Source organism: Rattus norvegicus, chromosome 16 (assembly GCF_021556685.1).
Source record: "Rattus norvegicus strain SHRSP/BbbUtx chromosome 16, alternate assembly SHRSP_T2T, whole genome shotgun sequence".
Classification (NCBI taxonomy): domain Eukaryota; kingdom Metazoa; phylum Chordata; class Mammalia; order Rodentia; family Muridae; genus Rattus; species Rattus norvegicus.
The window spans coordinates 65,487,954-65,508,221 of record NC_141549.1 but is presented as its reverse complement, the minus strand read 5'-3'; the positions used below and the strand labels follow the sequence as shown (position 1 = coordinate 65,508,221).

The window sequence follows — 20,268 nt, the reverse complement described above, 5'->3', positions numbered from 1 at the left end:
GACCCTCCCTGGCATTTTTATCTGTGCTTCTATAAGGATGTTTACAGTGTCCTGCTACCCGATAGCACGCATTGGCAGTCATACTGTTTTAACGTAGTTGATTGAAGACTTTGATGTCATCTGTGGTGGTTTGAATATGCTTGGCCCATGGGAAGTGACGCTATTAGAAGGTGTGGCCTTGTTGGAGGAAGTGTGTCACCCTGTAGGGGGCTCTGAGGACTCCTGGTGCTCAAGCTCCTCCCACTGTGGAAGGGACTCTCTTCTGGCTGCTTTCAGGTGAAGATGTAGAACTCTCAGCTCCTCTAGCACCATGTCTGCCTGGATGCTGCCATGTTTCCTGCCATGATGATACTGGACTGAACCTCTGACCCTGTAAACCAGCCCCAATTAAATGTTGTCCTTTATAGGAGCTGCTGAAGTGGAAATTTCTGGTTTCTTCGGAGACTCAGTTGTATCATGTGATGTTTTTCTGGAAACTGTCTTATGAGAGGATGTTAGGCTGAAGTAGACACATGGTGTTTTTCTGGAAGCAGCCTGGGAAAAGGGCATGTGATGTTTTGCCAGAATGGATGCTTGAGAGAAAACGTGATATTTGGAAAGGATATGAATATAGCCCAACAGACAGTGGACGACGCTGTGTGATATTGGTATGGCTTGCCATCCTTTGCTGGTCATTGTATGCCGTGACTTCCTAGAAAGAAACCTACCAAAGACCTTCTGATGGCATTCCAGAGGCCTCTTGATGCTTCTGCAAACTCAGGCCAATTGGCAGAGCCTCTCCTGTTTTTTTTTTTTTCTTAATTGATCTGCCATTGCTGGTTTGGTTCCTGGACGGTGCTTGTGAGTGGATCGAGCTATCACTATTGATTCATGTGAACTCAACTGCTGATGTACTGGTAATGCAGACCAGACTCACCCCCCAAAAACCCACTATTTCTAAACAGGTCCACATCCTCCTTTGCCCTGTTAACCTTTCCTTTCCACTGCCTCTGGTGGGTGGTGGGCTAGAAGGTATAGGAGGCTACCTTATTAAAAGTAGGTTTTGAAAAACCTAAGCTTACAAGTTAGTCCTGGTGTCTCTTCACAGCAATGACACCAAAACTAAGACAGCATCATTGTTCGTGATTCGGACACATTTATTTTCAGGCTGAGTTTGGCATGTTGAGTGAATGATTAGGCAAGGAAAATATGCCCAGTAGCACAACAGAGAAAAGACTGAGACATCCCTTTGTTTTCAAAAGACCTCATCCTCCACCGCTTGAGACACGGCCTTTTATGTAGCCCAGGTTAGCTCCTGACTCTCTAATCCTTCTGCATCCTGTGTTCTAAGACTGATTATGCGCCATCATCCCTGGCAAAACAAACCTCCCCGAAGTTTCATAAGGATGTTTGAGATATTCTTGTCTCAAATAAAGCAAATCCATGAACTTCACTCTCAAAGAGCATATATTCTAAAGCGGGGATAGAGAAGAGCTGGAAATTACCCTTCACCTGCTCAGAAGAGCACACTGACTGGAAACACCGGAGCAAGCTTCTTTTTCTTTTTTCTTTTTTCTTTTTTCTTTTTTCTTTTTTCTTTTTTCTTTTTTTCGGAGCTGGGGACCGAACCCAGGGCCTTGCGCTTGCTAGGCAAGCGCTCTACCACTGAGCTAAACCCCCAACCCCGCAAGCCTCTTTTTCAAGTTGAGGAAATTTTGGCTAAGGGAGAGAACATCTTGCCCAAGGCCACTAAGCCACACATGGGAGCATCATCTTGATGGAACAATTATCAAATGAAATAGTAGGGGAAGCAGCAATGCACTAAGACTCTTCTCAGTGTACCTGGCTGGGAACCTAGCATACATGTGGGACAATGCCACCCATAGAAAATGGAGGAGGATGGGGAGGTGGGGGTGGGAGGGTGGAGGCCCATGCCGTTGATTCCAGCACTGTTCAGGACAGCTACGACTACACAGAGAGGCTCTATCTTGAAAAACGAACAACAAAACAAACAAAATGGTAAATTGTAAACTCATCTGGTAAAGTCATCACTAAAACGACTTCAGGCGGACTTGGTGGTACCTGTTTGCAATCCCAGGACTTTGGAAACGGACACAATGTTAGGGAAGTTTTTAGGCTCAGAGATTGGACTCTGGCAGGCTCTGATGCTGGGTCTCAAGCCCAGGACAAAAGGCTAACGCGCATGCGTATAGGCTCAGCTGCCGGTGCCCAATATACCAAGAAAGGGACGGGGTAACAGGGAACGGTAGGGAAAAATTCTTCCCATTGGGAAGAACAAATAAAGAGGCAAGTGCCACTCAGTCAGTCTTCCAGGCACTAACAGGAGGTTTATGGTTAAATAGGGAGCAAAGAATATGTATAATTAATAGTATCTATCACCGTCTCGGCTGTAAGTCTGTCCTAAAAAGTGGTTCGATAAAAGTGAAGTCTCTTCAATGGAGTGAGTCTCTTCTTCTCAAAGTAGGGCTTCAACTTTCCCCTTTTACCAGCATGCAATTCCTGGGGAAATTTTAATTCTTTGGAGTCCACTATTTCAATAGTCTTATAGCTATTGAGAGTTCTTATAGCTGTTGAGGGGTTGAGAGTTCAAGGCCAGCCTCATCTACAGAGCAAGTTTCAGGCCAGCCTGGGTTATAGGAAACTATCTCATAAACTACACCAGAGCTCTGCTTAGATTGTGCTTTTTAATTCTTTCGTTGATTTCTAGGTGTTGAAGATTTCCACTGCCTCCCAATCTTGACTTAAGGATCAGAGATGGGTCAGACAGAGACATGCGAAGGACATATTGTGGAGATCTTTCCTGCTTGAAGCCTGAGTTGGCCTCCAGGTCTCCCTAGTATATACCATTAGTGCAGGTAAAAAGGATGTTTCATGTGTAGTTCAGAGTAAGAAGCAAGGCTCCAGAGGCCAGGGAATCCACCCAGCGTCTATCCACTGCCACTGTGATTATTCACTTATCAGTGATCTTTTTTTTAAGGTAAGTTTTATTCAGTTACTTTGGGACAGAGCTGTGAGTCAGAGGCTGGCATCAAAACCAGAATAGAAGCCACAGTCCATCTCTGGGGATTCTACTCCTGGCTTCGAATCCCCAGATCACAAAACTTTCTAATTGGGAAAGCAAAGTTCTTAAACAAGCGCAGGGATTTTGTTGGAGCCTGACAGTGACTAATAAGGTCCGTCTAAGGACTGTCTGATGAAAGAGAAGTTGGATTCACATGTCACGGAGAAATTTTACAAGCATTTCCACCCCAGTTTTACTGCCCAGTGTAAATTGGGCATTCACAGTCCAATCCCTGCAGATATTCCTAAGCTAAATAACTCTGAAAGGACGTGCAAGCTTAGCTTCCTCCGAATGCCTTTGTTTACTGCAGTTTTTTATTGACAAACTGACTCACGAAGTTCCTGTGCAAACTGTGTGTTTCTCACCCTTCAGCCTGAGGACCGATGGAAGGAGGGTTTTATAGCCGGTGTTGGGTAGACCTTAAACCGTATTCACCTAAAACTGTGGACCAAATGGCTCACACGCTTCCATTAAGAAAATTATCCAGGGTGCTCTCACAGTATCCGGGTAAACACAATGCTGTCATTTAAAGCTCATTGCTGACATTCACACTGCTGAAGGCAGTTCCTGAAGGGGGCGGCGGCGGCGGCGGCGCGCGCGGGGGAGGGGGGCTGTTGTTGTTTTATTCAACATCATCTTCTCAACAAAAGCCGCTCTTGGCTTAAATGTGCTAAGTCCGAAGTAGCTGTCCCTCTCCAGGAACAGGCGCGCAGGCGCGGGCACTCACACGTGGACACACACTGACACGCGCCTGCCCACACCCCCTGCGCGTGACTCGCCTATGGGATTTATGGGCTTCTCCGGCAAGGATTACGGTCAGGTGCAGAAAGCAGCCTTTTGTTCGGTGGGCATCCCCACCCCTCCCCGGATTTGACTGTTATTTACAAACCCTGTGAGCACTGGGCAGGGGCCTGGCCTGCCAGGGGTAGGAGGAGCACCCCTGAGGCAGGGGAGACAAAGGCCAGCTTGGCCAGTGCTGGCCGGGGGACAACCTCACCCTCATTCCCCTCTGTGACTCTGGTGACTAGCATCCGGAGCTAAGGGCTGCTGGCCGCTGGGTTTGTAAACTGCGGGGAGAGGACCCATGAGAGTGAATCTGATTCCGGCTGTCGAGGCACGGGGGATGTCTAGCACCCATAGTGGGCCAGCCAGAGGGAAGCACTAGATGTCCTCACAGCAAGCTCCGAACCAAGCAAGAGAAACCACTTTGCCCTCCTCACTGGTGCTGGACGCCCTTGCCACTCTCCTAGCCTGAAGGCCCAGTGCTCGAGACCTTGCCCCAGGCAGCCGATGTCACTCTGTTGTTGTGGCTCCTTCCGGAACCCGGATGTGAGTGATCCCGCACCACGGGCACCAAAATACAGGGTGCATTAGGGGGTCGCTAATATGTCAGCAACAAATTAATACGCATGTAATAGCTCATTCTTTAACTGAAAAAACCCATAAACAAAATAAGAAACGCAGTGCCATTTTGGAACCCAAGGTAACAAGGAAAATTCTCCACAGATGATTGCCCCCTGCAACGCCCACTGGACCCAGAAAAGGGTGTTGGGGACTTCAGAGTGCAGAGAGTCTGTAGGAAGCCTTGAAAATGGGAGTTGGAGGTGATCTCTGGAGAGCCGCTCTGCAGAAAACAAAGCAAAGGTAACTGAGTGGAGAGAGGGTTTAACCGGGGGAAAGGACCCTGAGGCTTTGGCTGCCCTCGCTGCCTCAGTCAGGCTTCTACTCGCAACCTGAAATGGAATATTCGACCTGGCCGCTACCAAACCCCGTAATTCCCTTGTTCGGTGATTAATTCTTGCTAACAAGACTTGGCAAGATCTCGGCCGAATAATTTTTGGCTTCTGTAAGGTCCCCACCACATGCGCGCATAACCTCCTTTCTTGCCAAAATCAAGCCCTTGGGAAATTAAATGTCCCCGGGAAGGTAAAAGCGGGGTGCAGATGCTACGTGACCTGGAAAGAGGGATGTAGAAACTCGAATCGTCTCTGAGCTTATTAAATTTGCCTTTTAAAAGGTCACTCTTCGCATGGACACTTTTCAACATCTTCCTTCGCACCAAATGTAGACCTTAACAATTATTTCCTTAGAGGACACTGCGTGTGAGCAAGAGGGAGGCGAGGACTTCCACCAAAGCGGAAAACCTCCGGGTATATCCCTCCTCCCCCCTTCCCATGGTTAAATAATCAGGTTTTAGGAAGCTTGGGCCGGAGTGCTTCCCATTCTCCTGCACGGGCACACCATTCGGCCAATTAACGCCCCCCTCTGGGTTGTAAAGTAACAAACCCCTACACCTCTCTTTTGTTATTGGGCTTTGGCGCGAGGACTTCCCTTTCATCTTTCAAAGTCCGGGGTTTGCCCAGGTTCCGCGGGAAGCTATAAAACCGATCTAATAGCTCCGGACGGAAATCGATCACGCAAATGTATAAACTAAGTCCGGGGAATCGCATTAAAAACAAAACAAGACACAACCGGCCGGACCCGAAGAGCAAGCTTTAGTCCGGCGAGAAGAGGTCCCAAGCCCTGCGGGGTGGCAGCCATACAGTGTCAGGTTCCACCCAGCGAGACCTCGGAGACTTGGGGGGCGGAGGGGGAGCGCAGGGGTGAAGACCTCCACGCTGAGAGCCCAGGCCTCGGTTAGGCCCGCGTCGCCACCCGCTACTAACACAACGCCGAACGCCGCGCTCCGGGGCTGAGGAAGGACAGGGAGCCGCACGGCGGCTCCATTCACAAAGTCCGGGAGCTTCCGGCTTGCCGGCGGGTCGGAGGCTGCCTCCTTTTTCCTCTAGGTCTCGGTTTTATGAATGGGCCTGGCAGACAGCACCGAGCGCCCTGTTTACTCCTCTCTTTGTGACGTCGAGTTCCCGTGACTGGGTGCGAGGGGGCCGGCGCTCCATTCAAGAGTCGGGGTGGGGGCGGGGCGGGGAGCTTGCGTGGGGGGCGGGGCCTGGAGAGGTAGTAATGACTCTTCCCTCCCCCGGGAGAGCCGGCGAGCATTAATAAATCTCTAAGCAGAGGAGGAAACTCTGGCTGGGGCAGTGCGTGCAGCTCCGGCGGAGCGTTGGGGGAAAACGGCGGTGCCTAAGGCAGGAGCAGCCTAGCTAGCAAAACACACCAGGGGCAACAAACCGAGAGGAGCCCTCTCTATCGTAAACATACTCCCCTCCTCGGTCACTTGCTCCGGGTGCCGTGCGCCCGCCTGCTTTGGCGCCAGAGAAGGCTCGGACTGCTATGTAACGTCGAGGCTGCGGGAGGAGGAGGAAGGGGTGTTGGGAGAAGAGCCTTGGGGCCAAGTTTGCGGGTCACTTCGGCAGGCGCCTTCTTAGCCTTCGCCTGTTCCTTCTTGTAGCCTAGCTGGCTTGGGTGCCCTTGGTCTTCTCCGGCTCCCCAGCTGCTGTGCTTTGCCGGCGACATGGTGACGATGGAGGAACTGCGGGAGATGGACTGCAGCGTGCTCAAAAGGCTGATGAACCGAGATGAGAACGGCGGCAGCGCGGGCAGCAGCGGCGGCAGCCACGGCGCCCTGGGGCTGCTGAGCGGCGGCAAGTGCTTGCTGCTGGACTGCAGGCCGTTTCTGGCTCACAGCGCGGGCTACATCCGAGGCTCGGTGAACGTGCGCTGCAATACCATCGTGCGGCGGAGGGCCAAGGGCTCCGTGAGCCTGGAGCAGATTCTGCCCGCCGAGGAAGAGGTGCGCGCCCGCCTGCGCTCTGGCCTCTACTCGGCTGTCATCGTCTACGATGAGCGCAGCCCGCGCGCCGAGAGTCTCCGGGAGGACAGCACAGTGTCGCTGGTCGTGCAGGCGTTGCGCCGGAACGCGGAGCGCACAGACATCTGCCTGCTTAAAGGTAAACCTGGGCGCCCGGGAGCGAGGTGGAGGGTAGGTGTAAGGGACTTGGTGACCTGAGCCCTGCTGGGCATTGGGAGGAAAGTACCGGAATGATTTCGGGCTGCTGGAGTCCCCTTCCTTGCGTGTCTTTGTGCGTGTCTGTGTGCACGGTTTTGCTGTGGTTTTGAGTACTAAGTCCTGGGGAGGCCGTGCTGGCGCGTTTCCCCAGTCACCTGCAGTCCGCACGCGTCCGAAGAGTTTTTCTGTGTTTATTGACATGAGCGGTTCTGGCCTGGATGCTGGCAGCTATTCCTCTGCGCAGCCCAGCCTCAAGTACTGAGCACGCACGCGCTCTTAAGTCCCACAGGGTTCAGAGAGGCCTGTTTCGGTATAACCCGGAGAACTGGAGAGGGGTTAAGGAAGGTGAATGCTGAGGTGAGATCTGTCTCGGGAGTTCCTACACAACCGGCAAATGAGGGAAGGAGAATTGGGTTGCAGATCTGGGGAGCGAACTGTTTTTCCTCTCCCGCTGCTTCAACTCAGAGCCTTCTTGGAAGGCGCCCCCCCCCCCCCGCCCGGGTCTAAGGGAGGCTGGAGTGCTGTACTGGGGGGACACCAGACGCGTCTGCTCCTGCTAATCCCGGGAGCAGAGAATTACCTTACCACCTTTTGTTCACACATCATTCTCGGCTCTGCTAGCGGCGCGTGCCTGGTTAAAGCGAACCCTGGCCTGGGAAATAGGTGGCCGGAGAGAGGGTGGCTTGTCAAATTTAGAAGTCGGGCACCCCGAAAGGATCGCGCAGTATCCCAGACGCGGGAGGAAGGGACAGACCGCTCTCCGCACCTGCCTGCTAGGTCCGTGTGCGGGCTCCGGCTGGGGAGCACTGCGGTGGGGGGTGGGAGGAGGGTGGTCGCGCGCCCCCTGCTGCGCCGCGCCCCCCCACCTCCGGCCACCGCATTCCGCGCATTCTTTCGCGGGGGTCGGGTCTTCGCTTCCAAAGCCGGGAGATTTGTTTGACCTCCGCTTTCAAAGAGCCGCCCATTTCCCTGCAGAGGCTCTTCGCCTCCTCCTTCTATACTTTTTCTTTTGGTATCTTGTCCACCTTAAGGAAGGGAGGCCGGGAGCGAAGCCCTTTCTTCCGTCCCCTTCCGAACAGCACCGGGAAGCAGCCGGTTGCGGGCGAGCTGGGCTGGCCCTGCGGAACAGCGGGGGTCTTTGTTCTCCGCAGTTGTTTCCTGACCATTTGACCCGTCAGCTGCTGGAGAGACGCTGCTGTTGACCCGAGGCTGAACTGCCAGGGCCATTTTGCTGACTTTTCTTTCTTTTTCCGCGAGGGCCGCCTTTTGCTCTTCCAGCTGATGTCCCTAAAACGCTTTAGGAACGACGGGTTCCAGATCTCGGGAATCGGGCCCACGCGGTACCCGGAGCCCTCGATCAGGCGCAGGTCCCGGGTCCTCTGTCGGCGGAATCCTGCTTGGGCTCCGGGCTGCGCGTCTGTGCTATTGTTCCAGCCTGCCCGCTCTGCCTGAATTGAGATCGCGCGGGTGGGAAAGGTGAAACTGTTTCGGGGTGAAAGTCCCAGGCTGTCCTAGGTTCCCCAGCGGTTGGATTGAGAGAGTCGGGGCCCATGCCTTCCAACCCTGGCTTCAGGAGGACTTCAGCCCCACGTGGAGTCAGGGATTGTTTTGTTTTTCTTCCTGGAAGAATTCCGAATGGGACCGCCCTGGAGCGGCAGCTGCCTTGATCCCGAGCCCTTGGCTTCCTTCCGGGGCGCAGGCTCCGGGGTAGGCCAGGCGCCTAGGAAGGGAGGCATATTTTTAATGTTAAACCTTGTGGCTCGCGGCACTCTACCGGTCCTGATTCGGATCTGGGGACCGTGAGGCCAGGCCAGTTCTGAGAGATGCTTCAGGGTGAATGCTGATGTAAGACTGGACAGGGCAGGTGGCCTCTGGGCAAGATGACAGTCCCATCCCTAATGGGTGTCTGTCCCCCAGAAAGGCAGCATGTCCTTTAAGCCGCGCTTTCTACCCCCTTCTCTTACTGGGCGGTGAGGATCAATCACCCCATGCCCCTCAAAAGCCAAAGGCCTTCTTCCCAGTCGCCTGGAGTCCTTAGTTTTCATTTGTTCGGGAACAGCTGCTACCTCACCTTCACCCCCTTTTCTAGCCAGAAGTTCAGCAGCCCTTGGAAGCAAGAGCCTAAAGCGATTGAGAGAGAGGGGGAGGGGGGTGTTCCTCCTCGTCCTGTGGAGATACCAACGTTTGTCAGCCTTAGTTTATGTGGATGTGCTGAACCACGACCTAGCCCTTCCTTCTCCTGTACAGCCAGCTATTGGAAGACCTCGTAGAGCAGCAAGAAAATGTCTGCTCTAGGAAGGGGGAGGTCGTGGGAACTAAGCAACCCCCCAACCAACCCCCCCCCCCCCCCCCCCGCTCATTCCCGTTCGGGAAATGTGGCTTGGTGTGAGAGAATTGGCCCAAGGCCCTCTTCTGCTGGTGGAGTGAGGAGGCAGATAGCAGCAGAGCAGGCAAGTGTAGGGAGACATAGTGGGTGTCCCCCATCCTAGGCATGGGGGGAGACAATAACCCTTTTAGAAGTGATGTCCCTCCAGGCCAAAGAGCCCCCCCACGTGACTTTAAAAGAAACACGCTTTCCTATTTTTTTTCTCCTAAAAGATGATTGATTGTTTGATTTTTTTTTCCCTCCCCACAAGTAAGGGTTTAAAAACAGAAAAACTTTGCTAAACTATTCTTAATCTTGTACATTGATCAAGTCTTGGCAAAAACTAAGAATCTTACGTTTCCGTTTTGTGAGTCAAAAAACATAGAAAATAATTTAACTTAAAATCCTGTAAGGCATTTTAGGGACAGTTCTAAATAACTTTTTTTCAGATTTTATCTTACTTTCCCTGTTTCGGATTCTTTTTTTGTTTTTTTGTTTTTTTTTTTTGGAGCTGGGGACCGAACCCAGGGCCTTGCGCTTCCTAGGCAAGTGCTCTACCGCTGAGCTAAATCCCCAACCCCCCTGTTTCGGATTCTTAACTTCCATAAATGTTTGGGTTGGAATTTTAGACTTGCATGCCTTTTAAAAAAAAATCTTATCCTAAAGGAAATTTTTGTTTTTAATGACAGTGTCCCCAATCACAAATTAGTCTGATACACACATAATTTCAACCTGGCGTGGCCGATGCCTGTGGTCTCAGACCTCTGTACCTCTGTGGCTGAGGCGACTGGATTACAAGGTCTTGACCAGCCTGCCCCACACACAGGACCTTCTTTGTGCAATTTTATCTTCCCTCCTGTGTAGAATTTACCATGTGATCTAAGTTCTTATTCAAACCTGATTGCACAATTATGCAGGGAGCTGCCTTGAGCTTTTGGGATATAGTCATCCAGACAGTCTCCTTCCTCTTGGGTAAAACTTACCTGTAACAGGTCTTTGGCTTGCCCCAGAGTCGAATGGAAGACTGGTCCTGTTCACCCAGGACCTCTCTGCTGGTGCCTGCTTATTTCCCAACTTTCCCAGTTGGTAGCTGAGGCCTCTCCAGGGCCTAGTTCTGGGGCCTGCTTACACCCCCTACCTTTTAGACTCAGAGGGAGGATGACTTCTGGCCTCTTCTATTTGTAAATAGAACAGAGTGCTCCAGAGAGGGAAAGAGTACTTGGAGTGTTAGAATTAAGCAAGACGCCCAAGCCTAGTGACATTAGCAACCCAGTTACAAGGAACAGAGAAAGTACAACTTTGGCATTAAGTAAGTGGATGTTTCCAGTCAACAAAGGAAACTACAGACAGGTCCAGTTGTCCACGGAGTGTTTCTTTTGTCTTTTAAGACCACCAGGGGTTCTTATCTTGTAGGAAAAGGTGGTCATTTAAGAGCCAAGAAATCTCTTTAAATACTCCAAACCTGTAAATACTGGATAGCTAATTTCCTTAGAGAGGCAGTTCCTGGCAGAGAGAGAGGGAACATGGCCGGAAGTCAAGTGACTCTGTGACAGAAGCCATTCTGCTGGACATAGCAGTTAGGGCAGGAGGCCTGGGAGGGAGTGCAAGAAAGATCTAGTCCGTCCCCAAGCAAGGCCTCAGGGTAGAGGTTCTCAGCTCCCTAATGTTGCCACCCTTTAATACCGTTCTTCATGTTTGTGGTGACTCCCAACTATAAAACGATTCCATTGCTCCTTTGTAACTCATTTTCTTAGTAATGAATCATGATGTAAATATCTGATATGCAGGATATATGATGTTACCCTGTGAAAGGGTCCTTTGACACACCCCTCCACCACCAAGGGTCAGCACCCCCAGGCTGAGAGTCAGTTCCTTAGGAGCTTCCCAGCTGACCTGGGGAGGAACAGCTCTCTTGACTTGGGAGTCCCAAGGTCAGAAGTCCACTTAGGTCTCCTGAAGACTGTTTCAAGTGAAGTTTTCCGCCAAAAAACAAAACAAAACAAAACAAAACAAACAAACAAACCGGTCTGACTTTTGGACAACCTAGACTTCCTTTCTGGGCCAGAGACGATGGGAGTGGGGGTGGGGGCTTCTGGTATATTCTCGATATTGACTGAGGGATATAGCAAAAGTGGCAGGCAGCCTCATTAAGAACCATAGCCATAGTCACCACCCCAGCGACTCCCCTCTAGGGACCCTATTGGTGGCATTACCAACACCAATGTAAGGCACTTGTAAGGCACTCCACATATATTACATATATTACCTCTTCTCCCGAGTGGCCTGGCAGCCAACCAGAGTGGAGGATTTATGGCTAGGAGGCCCTTGTGTCATGATTTATACTCCTGGAGGAGAGCCATGGAGCTAACTGGAGATGTAGTTGTCCTTCAAGCAAGTTTCCATTTCCGACTTAAGCAGGTTGAAACATAACAAGTACGGGAAATAAGTTCTTTATTCTTTGATGTTTTTTTCTTTTAAATTTTTTATTTTGGGTCATCTGAAGCTGGCTCTTTACTACCGAGGCTCTGTGGCCATTATGCTACTTGCGTGAAGATGGGGCTAGTAGGGGGGCTTGAGGGGAAAACATTTTAGGACAGCTTTCCCTACACACTGTAAGAAATAACAGAGCTCCGGGTGGGGGGTTGGTTGTGGGTGTGGGGTGACGGTTAGTACCTGTAATCCTAGCCCACGGGGAGTGGGAAGTCTGAGGCAGGAGGATGGCCGTGAGTGAGGCCAGCCTGAGCTACCAAGGGGGACCCTGCGTCAATAAAACCAGACCCATGAAGTTGGCATCATGATCAGGAAGAAGGTCACATGTACTCCTTTGGACCTTCTCTAAACTGACACGCTTTTTAAAGAAGCACTTTGTACTATTCAGTTGGCTTCTTTGAAGGGCAGGCATCTTTAGTGGCCTCTAAAGCTCACTGGAAATAACCTGTGTCTGGGCAGGAGCATAGCTGCCAGCATACTCTGGGATCCCATGGGCATGCGCATGCCAGCAGTGTTCGGAAGAGAACGCCTATGTGAATGAACGCGGACTTCAAGCTTGCCAGGGTGAATGCTGACCCCTGCCCTTAAGCTGCGTGTGAGACCCCAGATAGCTTCCTTGTATGCTGTATGTGTTAACTCTGGTGATCTTCACTCTGTCTACAAGGCCGGCTTGACACATAGAAAGGAAGTACCCTCCTGTTTGGTGTATCTAGTTTTTAGTAACGCAGGATTCATCTGAAGGCTTAACCGCGGCATGGCCGCGTGAGGCAAGGACTTCAGTTTCTTCCTGTGTGGGTGACAGCTCACCTGTACCGATCTTTCCTGCACAGCCCCCACTCTGTCCTCATAGAAACCAGCCACAGCTTCCCAAAGCCAGCAGCGACTCGACTCGGGTACAGATCTCTCTCAAGGTGCCTGTATCGGAACTTGTGCCAGGGGAGATTAATCAATTACCGAGTAGGAGCAGGGGCCTGTGAGAGGTCAGAGGAGGGCGGAAGTAGGGTGGGTGCACAGTTGATGACTCAGAAGACTGGGATGGAATCTGTCTGGAGAGCCCTTTCTGGACCCTCGGGCGGCTGGTCCTTACCCTTTCCATGATGGGAAGGGTGGGAACATTTCCTCCTGCCTGGAGGCTGTCTGTAGAGTCCTGCTTTGTCATTTTGGAGTCTGGGCTGCGGTGCGTCCCCCCCCGCCCCACCCCCCACTTTATTTTTAAGTGAGGTAGGTTGTGCCTGTCTCCTGGGTAGAAAATATTTTGTCTGGAACTAGTGTTCATTTTTTTAAAAAAAAGTTTTGATTGCTCGAATGGATGTTAATAGACAAATGGATCGTTAAAAATTTGAAGTCTTACAGAAGTACATAGAGGGGCAAATGACCTTTATTATGGAGGTGCAGTCTGCTATCCCTAATGGGGGCGGTGGACCAGAGTTTCTTAGTAGGGATCAAGGTTCTTTGGTGACAGACCTTTATTGCCCCCTCATCTCTCAGATTCTCATCCCTACCTTCTCGGTCCTCTTTAAGAAGGAGGATTTATACTGAGAGGGAGAGGTAACCCTTGAGAGCTATGGCGGCCGAGAACTAACGTCCATGGCTGGCAGCACCAGGTCTGCAGCAGGCTTTCCCACCCCTGGAGGCTGGTCACTTCCGGCAGGAAGAACGCTGACCACAGATAATCCTTTTATGTCCGGAGGGAGTGAGCAGAGGGCAAGCAAAACCTCCAGACAGAGAGGGAAAAATGGATTCCCTGCTTTTGAAAGCCCTGTGGTGTGGCCCAAAGAGTTCCCCTTTATCTCGGAAGCAGCAGGAAGCAGTTTTCCAGGGTTGGGATTTAGGGCCCACCAAACGGCACTAAAGGGGTCACATGTCATTCCTTTGTGCCTTCCTAGTAGGGCCAGGCAGAGGGAAGGAGCCAGCCACCAGCAACAAGCACCTACCATTTTAGCCCATTGTGTGGGTACCTTATGAGAGAGTGGTCGATCCCTGACATGTAGGCTGTTTTGAATTGGCAATAATCACCAGAAAACGAGAACCACAGTTCCGACTCTAATACACCTCAGGTCCTTGTGGGACTGCCCAGCTGTACCAGATAACGGGCCCGGCACTGTCTTTGTCATAAACCACAGAACACGCACTGATAACCTTTGCAGGACTCCTCACCTTTGCTCCTGTCAGAAAAATCCTTGCTGCCCCAACCTGTGTGGCAAGGTTGGTTTGTGTGATGGAAGCCTGTTTCCCCTTCTTTGTAGTCCTGTTGGTAGAGATGGTCAGGGCATGTGGTATCTGCTCCAACTGGAGACAGAAGGCAGGGTTCCTGTCAGGGTATTCCCCATCAGAAGGAACTGGTGATGGCAGGATTCCGCACTAGACCAGGGGAGGGCACAACTGGTTAACAGGCTGCCTAAGTGCTCATGGGTCCCTCACTGCACGTGACACTCTAGAATATCCCTCTGGCACATCCGTGTACATCTGCCTTTTGTGTATTTTCATCTCAAATGGAAGACTGCCCATAAAGCTTTGCCTCTCAAAGCATCCTTCCTTGATAAGGTCCTCTGACCGCCATCATCTCTAAATCCACAGCGCCACCTAGTGGCACAGAAGGAGCCAACAGCTCCCCTTACCCTGGTGAGATTGTTCTTCCTCTTTTTCCTACTGGTTCCGAGTCTCCACTAACCTGAACCACTTTTCTCCTTTACAGGTGGCTATGAGAGGTTTTCTTCTGAGTACCCAGAATTCTGCTCTAAAACTAAGGCCCTGGCCGCCATCCCACCCCCCGTACCTCCCAGCACAAATGAGTCCTTGGATCTGGGCTGCAGCTCCTGTGGGACCCCACTGCACGACCAGGTATGTGTAGTAGGATCCCGGCCAGAGTTCAGATGAGGCAGTGCAGGAGAACGCGAAGGAACCGCTTGGGCCACTGTACTTCAAGACACGCCCACCAACCCTTCCCGGAAGTCAGATGGACTGGGGCTGAAGTTAAGAGTCCACCATTGGGGTTGGGGATTTAGCTCAGTGGTAGAGCGCTTGCCTAGCAAGAGCAAGGCCCTGGTTCAGTCCTCAGCTCCAGGGGGGTGGGGGGAGTGCACCATCTCTATCCATTAATCTTATCGTGAATTTAAAGTATTCCATCACGCCACCATTTCTCCTTGTCTGAGACATCTTCGTGTAAATCCCAGTGTGGCTGAGTCACATGGTCAGTGTGCTCCCTCGGTTGTCGCGGGAAGATGCTGGCTGGTGCCCACAAGATCTGACTGTACCTTGTCTCTGCCCACTGGAGTCCTGCTGAACTCAAGCTGGGAAGGAAGAGCCAAGAAAAGCTCTGCCCGTCGAGTTCCTCCCCCAGGCCCTGGAAAGCCATTTTGGATTGTCTTACCGACCCTAGCTCTCCAGTGCTTTCTCCCTGCGTGTCCTGGTTGCTGGCACTCATGTTTCGCTGGTGTCTTTCTGCTTCTTTTTGCTGCAGGGGGGTCCTGTGGAGATCCTTCCTTTCCTCTACCTCGGCAGTGCCTACCACGCTGCCCGCAGGGACATGCTTGATGCCCTGGGGATCACGGCTCTACTGAATGTCTCCTCAGACTGCCCCAATCACTTTGAGGGACATTACCAGTACAAGTGCATCCCGGTAGAAGATAACCACAAGGCTGACATCAGCTCCTGGTTCATGGAAGCCATCGAATACATAGGTAGGCTGCCCTTGGACTTCAGGGGAGCGAGGGGGAAGCCAGGGACTGCTGGTGGGGGTTTTAGGCTTTATGCGCAGGCTGTGACACACTCCCCTTGGATGGTCGTTGCGCTCACCAAATTTTTGATAAAAAGCAGTTTAAGAAGGATGAAGTCTGTCATGGTCTTTGAAGACCTGGTGACAGGTGCAGTCAGGGAAGCGGAGCCCCTGCCCCTAGCTAATCGATTTCCTCAGCGTGGCTGCTCCTCCTGTAGGTTTCATGTTCTTCTCCCCGCACACAGTAAGCCTATGGGAATTTCTACCTAAATACCAGAAAGTCCTAGGCTCATGGGGGTGACTGAGTGATGGGAATTGGATGTTATTATCCAGGCCTGGCTGGAGAGCCAGTCCACTTCCTTGCATGGCTCCTCCACGTGTGTACAGAGTAAGGCTTTTTGCGTGGAGAGGAAGTCAAGAGCAGATTGGAGTCACTGTACTCTTTGATCTGATGGCTCTGCCATGTGACTTAAAGCGTGTGCTTTTAAAATCTTTTTGTTATTTAAAAAAACACACTGGGGGGGGGTTGGGGATTTAGCTCAGTGGTAGAGCGCTTCCCTAGCAAGCGCAAGGCCCTGGGTTCGGTCCCCAGCTCCGAAAAATAGAAAAGAAAAAAAAAACACACACACACACACTGGGATGAGTGGGGTTGTAGTCCTCAGTGTAGCGTAGGGGACCTTCCCACAGTAGCGCCCCTCATCCCACTGTGCGTCTCCCTCACCTGCTCGTGGTGGTTCCTGAAATCCGCCGAGGTCCCTAATCATGTCGCACTTTCTGCCCCAGACGCAGTGAAGGACTGCCGAGGGCGAGTGCTGGTTCACTGCCAGGCCGGCATCTCTAGATCAGCCACCATCTGCCTGGCCTACCTGATGATGAAGAAACGGGTGAGGCTGGAGGAGGCTTTCGAGTTCGTCAAGCAGCGCCGTAGCATCATCTCGCCCAACTTCAGCTTCATGGGCCAGTTGCTGCAGTTCGAGTCTCAGGTGCTCACCACGTCCTGCGCCGCGGAGGCCGCCAGCCCTTCCGGGCCCCTGCGGGAGAGGGGGAAGGCCACTCCCACCCCCACCTCGCAGTTCGTCTTCAGCTTCCCCGTGTCCGTGGGTGTGCACGCGGCTCCCAGTAACCTGCCGTACCTGCACAGCCCCATCACCACCTCCCCCAGCTGTTAGGACTAGTCACGGGACACCGAGTCCAGAGTCGGCCCCAGCTAGTGTGCAAGCCACGTGTGAGGAGCGAATAGGGACTGACCAGTGGGGGACCAGGTGACCGTCCCCATCCATTTCTCCTTGGCCGACCACAGGGCCAGCTAGGATGGCAATAACTATGACTTTGAATACACATTTAAAACAAACACAGCTAAACACCCACAGCCTAGAGCAATAAGAGCAGCTTCCGCTGCCAGAGAAGACTTGGATTCTGTGTCCGTTTTTCCTTTGCAGGTAGAAATTTACCTCATTATTATTATTATTATTTTTTTAAAGCAATCAAGCTTGAAAGTTATGAAGCCCACAGATCCTGGCAAATGTGCCCAACCAGTTTTATTGAGTGGAGAGGGAAGGAGGAGAAAGTTGAGTTTGCCAGAAAAGTGCCTGGTTCTGTGTGCATATTCTTCTGTTGTTGGACCCACAGCAGTTTTGTTCTAGATCCTTCTAGGCCACAGTATTCTGGTTAGCCGTCAACTGGATAATTGATGTTTAATGAGTATTGAGAACCTGAGCATGTGTGTGTGTGCGTGTGTGTGCAGGAGTCTGGTGGCTTTGGGATATGTTTCTGTTGAGGTCACACACAGAGACACAAAGCTGTGCTGGCGGTGAGGGGAGTGTGGCAGGTAGGTGGTCGCTGGGGTCACCGTCTTTCATCGTTGCCACTGAGAAGCAGGCAGGGTGACTTGCAAGGAACAAGGTTGGTCACTTTTTGCAGCTGGCTCCTGGGCCCACTGACCCAGCCGGGCAAGCTTTTCTCTCTAGTTTGACTGCGGGTAGAGCATTTGGCCTAGGATCTGGATATCGTCTGGGGAAATGCCATCTTTTCTAAGGTGCTCCTGGAAAACTGGGTGCAATTCAGATTTTCCTACCGTGAATCATTTTGGTAAGGCCAGCTCAGAACCAGATCACTGAAGATGAACTAAAAATGAATCTCCTCTTGGCGTTGATCTCCTCCCTCCCTCGGATAAATTGGGCGTTTCAGTTCTAGGAGTTTACTTGAAGTATACATACCAAGAAATTCTTGTTACGAAATCCCTGTCAAGTGAATACTTTGAAAAGTCCTCCCTCTTTTGAGTAAAAAGATAAGTGTATGTCTGACTTGGGGCTCCTTACGGTCTGGAAGGGAGAGAGCAGAGTTGGGGGGCTGCGTGCTAGCTCCTATCTTACTGATAGTGACTCAGAAGCCATGTTGGGTTCTGACTGGGCCAACACCATTTTAAAAGAGCCTTTCCAAGTGGAGGAAAGGCGTTGGAGTGTGTTTTCTAGGGGGAAGGTGCAGGGTGGGGAGGGAACCTGTTTCGTCTGTAGTTTTGGGGGACAGTTTTGTGACGGCATGTCAGATTAGATAGAGGTCACTGCAGACCTGGCAGAAATGAGCACGGTCCCGCCCCCCTCCCCCACTTTGAGCATAAATATAAAACTACAAGTGTCCATGTTACATCATGATGGAATGCTTTCTCATCCAGAGTCCCAGACAGCCCGGGCTCATGGTTTTTCCGTCCATGAAAAGGGAACTTACGTTGCTATGACTTGTATTGGGTGGCCTGTGTCAAACCCCACCTTTGGCTGAGAAGCAAGGGGTGTCCTGATTCCCTGACTGCCGCTTGGCTGAAGGCATGGAGGGGCTGAGCTCCTCGACGCTGGACTGCCTATGCCTAGTTGGATGGTCCTACGTTTGCCCCCTGCTTCCTGGCAGCTGTTTCATGTTTGGTGAAGAATTAGATGAGATGTGTTTTTGTAGCTAGGCAAGTCCTGGGTTCCCAGAGTAAAGGGTATGTGGAGAGCAGGTATCTGTTAGACTACATTCACTTTCTATATGAGTGCTTGCCAAATGTGTCCTAGTTCCCAGACTGGATCCCAACTGCACAGGCAGTGGGAGCTCCAAATGTCCCTCCCCTGCTTCCTAATTCAAACCTCCTATGACAGTGTCAAGGGGCTATTTATAAAGTCATGTTCTTTGTACTTGATAACAGCATGAGACCCAAAACTCTTAGAAAATAGGACACTGGTTTGATTGAAAAAAGGGGAGGCACACCTTAAACATATTCTCCAGAAGCTTCTCTGATGGCTTGGAATAGCTCTAATGACGACCGTGTCCCAAGGGTCAAGGACCATTTCCCGTCCATGAGCTGATTTCTGGTGATGGGGAGTTTTGGAAAGTCAGAAAGAAAGCCATTGAGTATTTGTAGTATTTGTAGGAGAATGAGGTTTTCCTCCGGAAACTTGGCTCCCTCCATGGTGTTCCTGGGACCCTGAGGGCTAAAGTACAGGTGAGGCAGTGGCTGGCAGTTCTCAGCTCCATTCTCCCCTGAGACCTTGTGCTCTTGTTCTTGGCTTTCTGTAAGACTGGGGAAGCCAAGGGAGGGGTTTGAGAGTCCTTGAGAAGGAGGCAGGAAGGAGGAAGATTGATAGTTACTCCCAAGGGGAAGGGACTGGGTGGTGGCCAAGGAAGCCTGTGGCAGTGATAACAGTAGCTCATCTGGGTTCATAATCACCTGGGTAGCCTTTAAAATCCTCATATCTAGGTGACCCTTGACCAAATAAACCAGGACGTGGGGGGTGGGGGGGTGGGAAAACGGGACTTAGACACCGATCTGTTACAGTGTTCACTGTTATGTGCTTTGACTGGAGACACCATTGCTTGGGGATGGTGAAAGCCAGGTCTTGTAGGCACAGAGTAGTAAACAGACGGTACAGTAGGGCTTTGTAACAGGGTCACTGTGGTCCCGCTCTCCACAGCTGGCTGAGGGAATGCTGTGGTTTCTTTGTGGGGAGCCCGAATGGGAACCAATTTGTGGAGCATTGTGAGTGGGCTCAATATAGTGTCTGGGTGTTGATGTGTTTCCTTAAATTTTGTCTGCAGGAAAGATGGAGAAAGTATGTGTCTGTTTTGAAGTCCTCCTTCTAGTGCCCTATCCTTCCTTAGAACTCACGAATCATTCAAGGGACTTCAGAAAGATAACAATGCAATACTTGTAACGTGTGTAAATAGCCCCCGTCTTTCTGAGTGCTGTCATTTCTACATTTGATATGCTCGTATTTCTGTAGGTTGTACCTTGTTTTCTAGAAGAGTCAAACATGTCTGTTTTTATTTATTGCTTGAAAAAAGATCATTTGAAGAAAAATAAATACATTTTCAACCATTTCTGCTTTTGTGGCCTCTCACTGGCAATCATCCTGCTGTTAGAACTTGGGAGGGGAGGAAGGACTGGGCCCTCACGTATCCCACCCACTTAGCACCTGCAGTGGGGACCAGCTGTTGGTAGAGTGCTGGGAGAGCGGAGAGGGGATGGTACCTAGCTGAGTCAGCGGGATCCAGGGCATCCTTTCCATGCAGAGACCATGTAGGAAGTATAAGAGATGGAGATCCAGGGGAAGAGGCCAGTGAGGGCCAGCATGCCACCGTAAGCCAAGAGGGCTATCGAAGAACATACAGAGTTACTACACAGGGTTTGAGGCTCAAAGAATCAGAGGCCTCCTAGTCAGTTGAGACAGGAAAAGAAGCCATTGTGCTTCAAGGATAGA

At 51.3% G+C, this 20,268-nt stretch overlaps 2 protein-coding genes across 2 annotated transcripts; one reads left to right on the top strand and one right to left on the bottom strand.

Annotated features, from left to right (window-relative positions):
• Erich1 (glutamate-rich 1) overlaps positions 1 to 20,268 on the bottom strand; it is a gene marked incomplete at its 5' end in the record, with an annotated part of 52,793,804 nt that overhangs the window by 18,156,142 nt on the left and 34,617,394 nt on the right.
• Positions 6,050 to 19,888, top strand: Dusp4 (dual specificity phosphatase 4). Of its 2 annotated transcripts, none has more exon segments than NM_022199.2 (4): positions 6,050 to 6,909; positions 14,519 to 14,664; positions 15,284 to 15,503; positions 16,322 to 19,888. In NM_022199.2, coding segments are annotated over 4 exon segments (1,188 nt in total). In that variant the 5' UTR covers positions 6,050 to 6,473; the 3' UTR covers positions 16,708 to 19,888.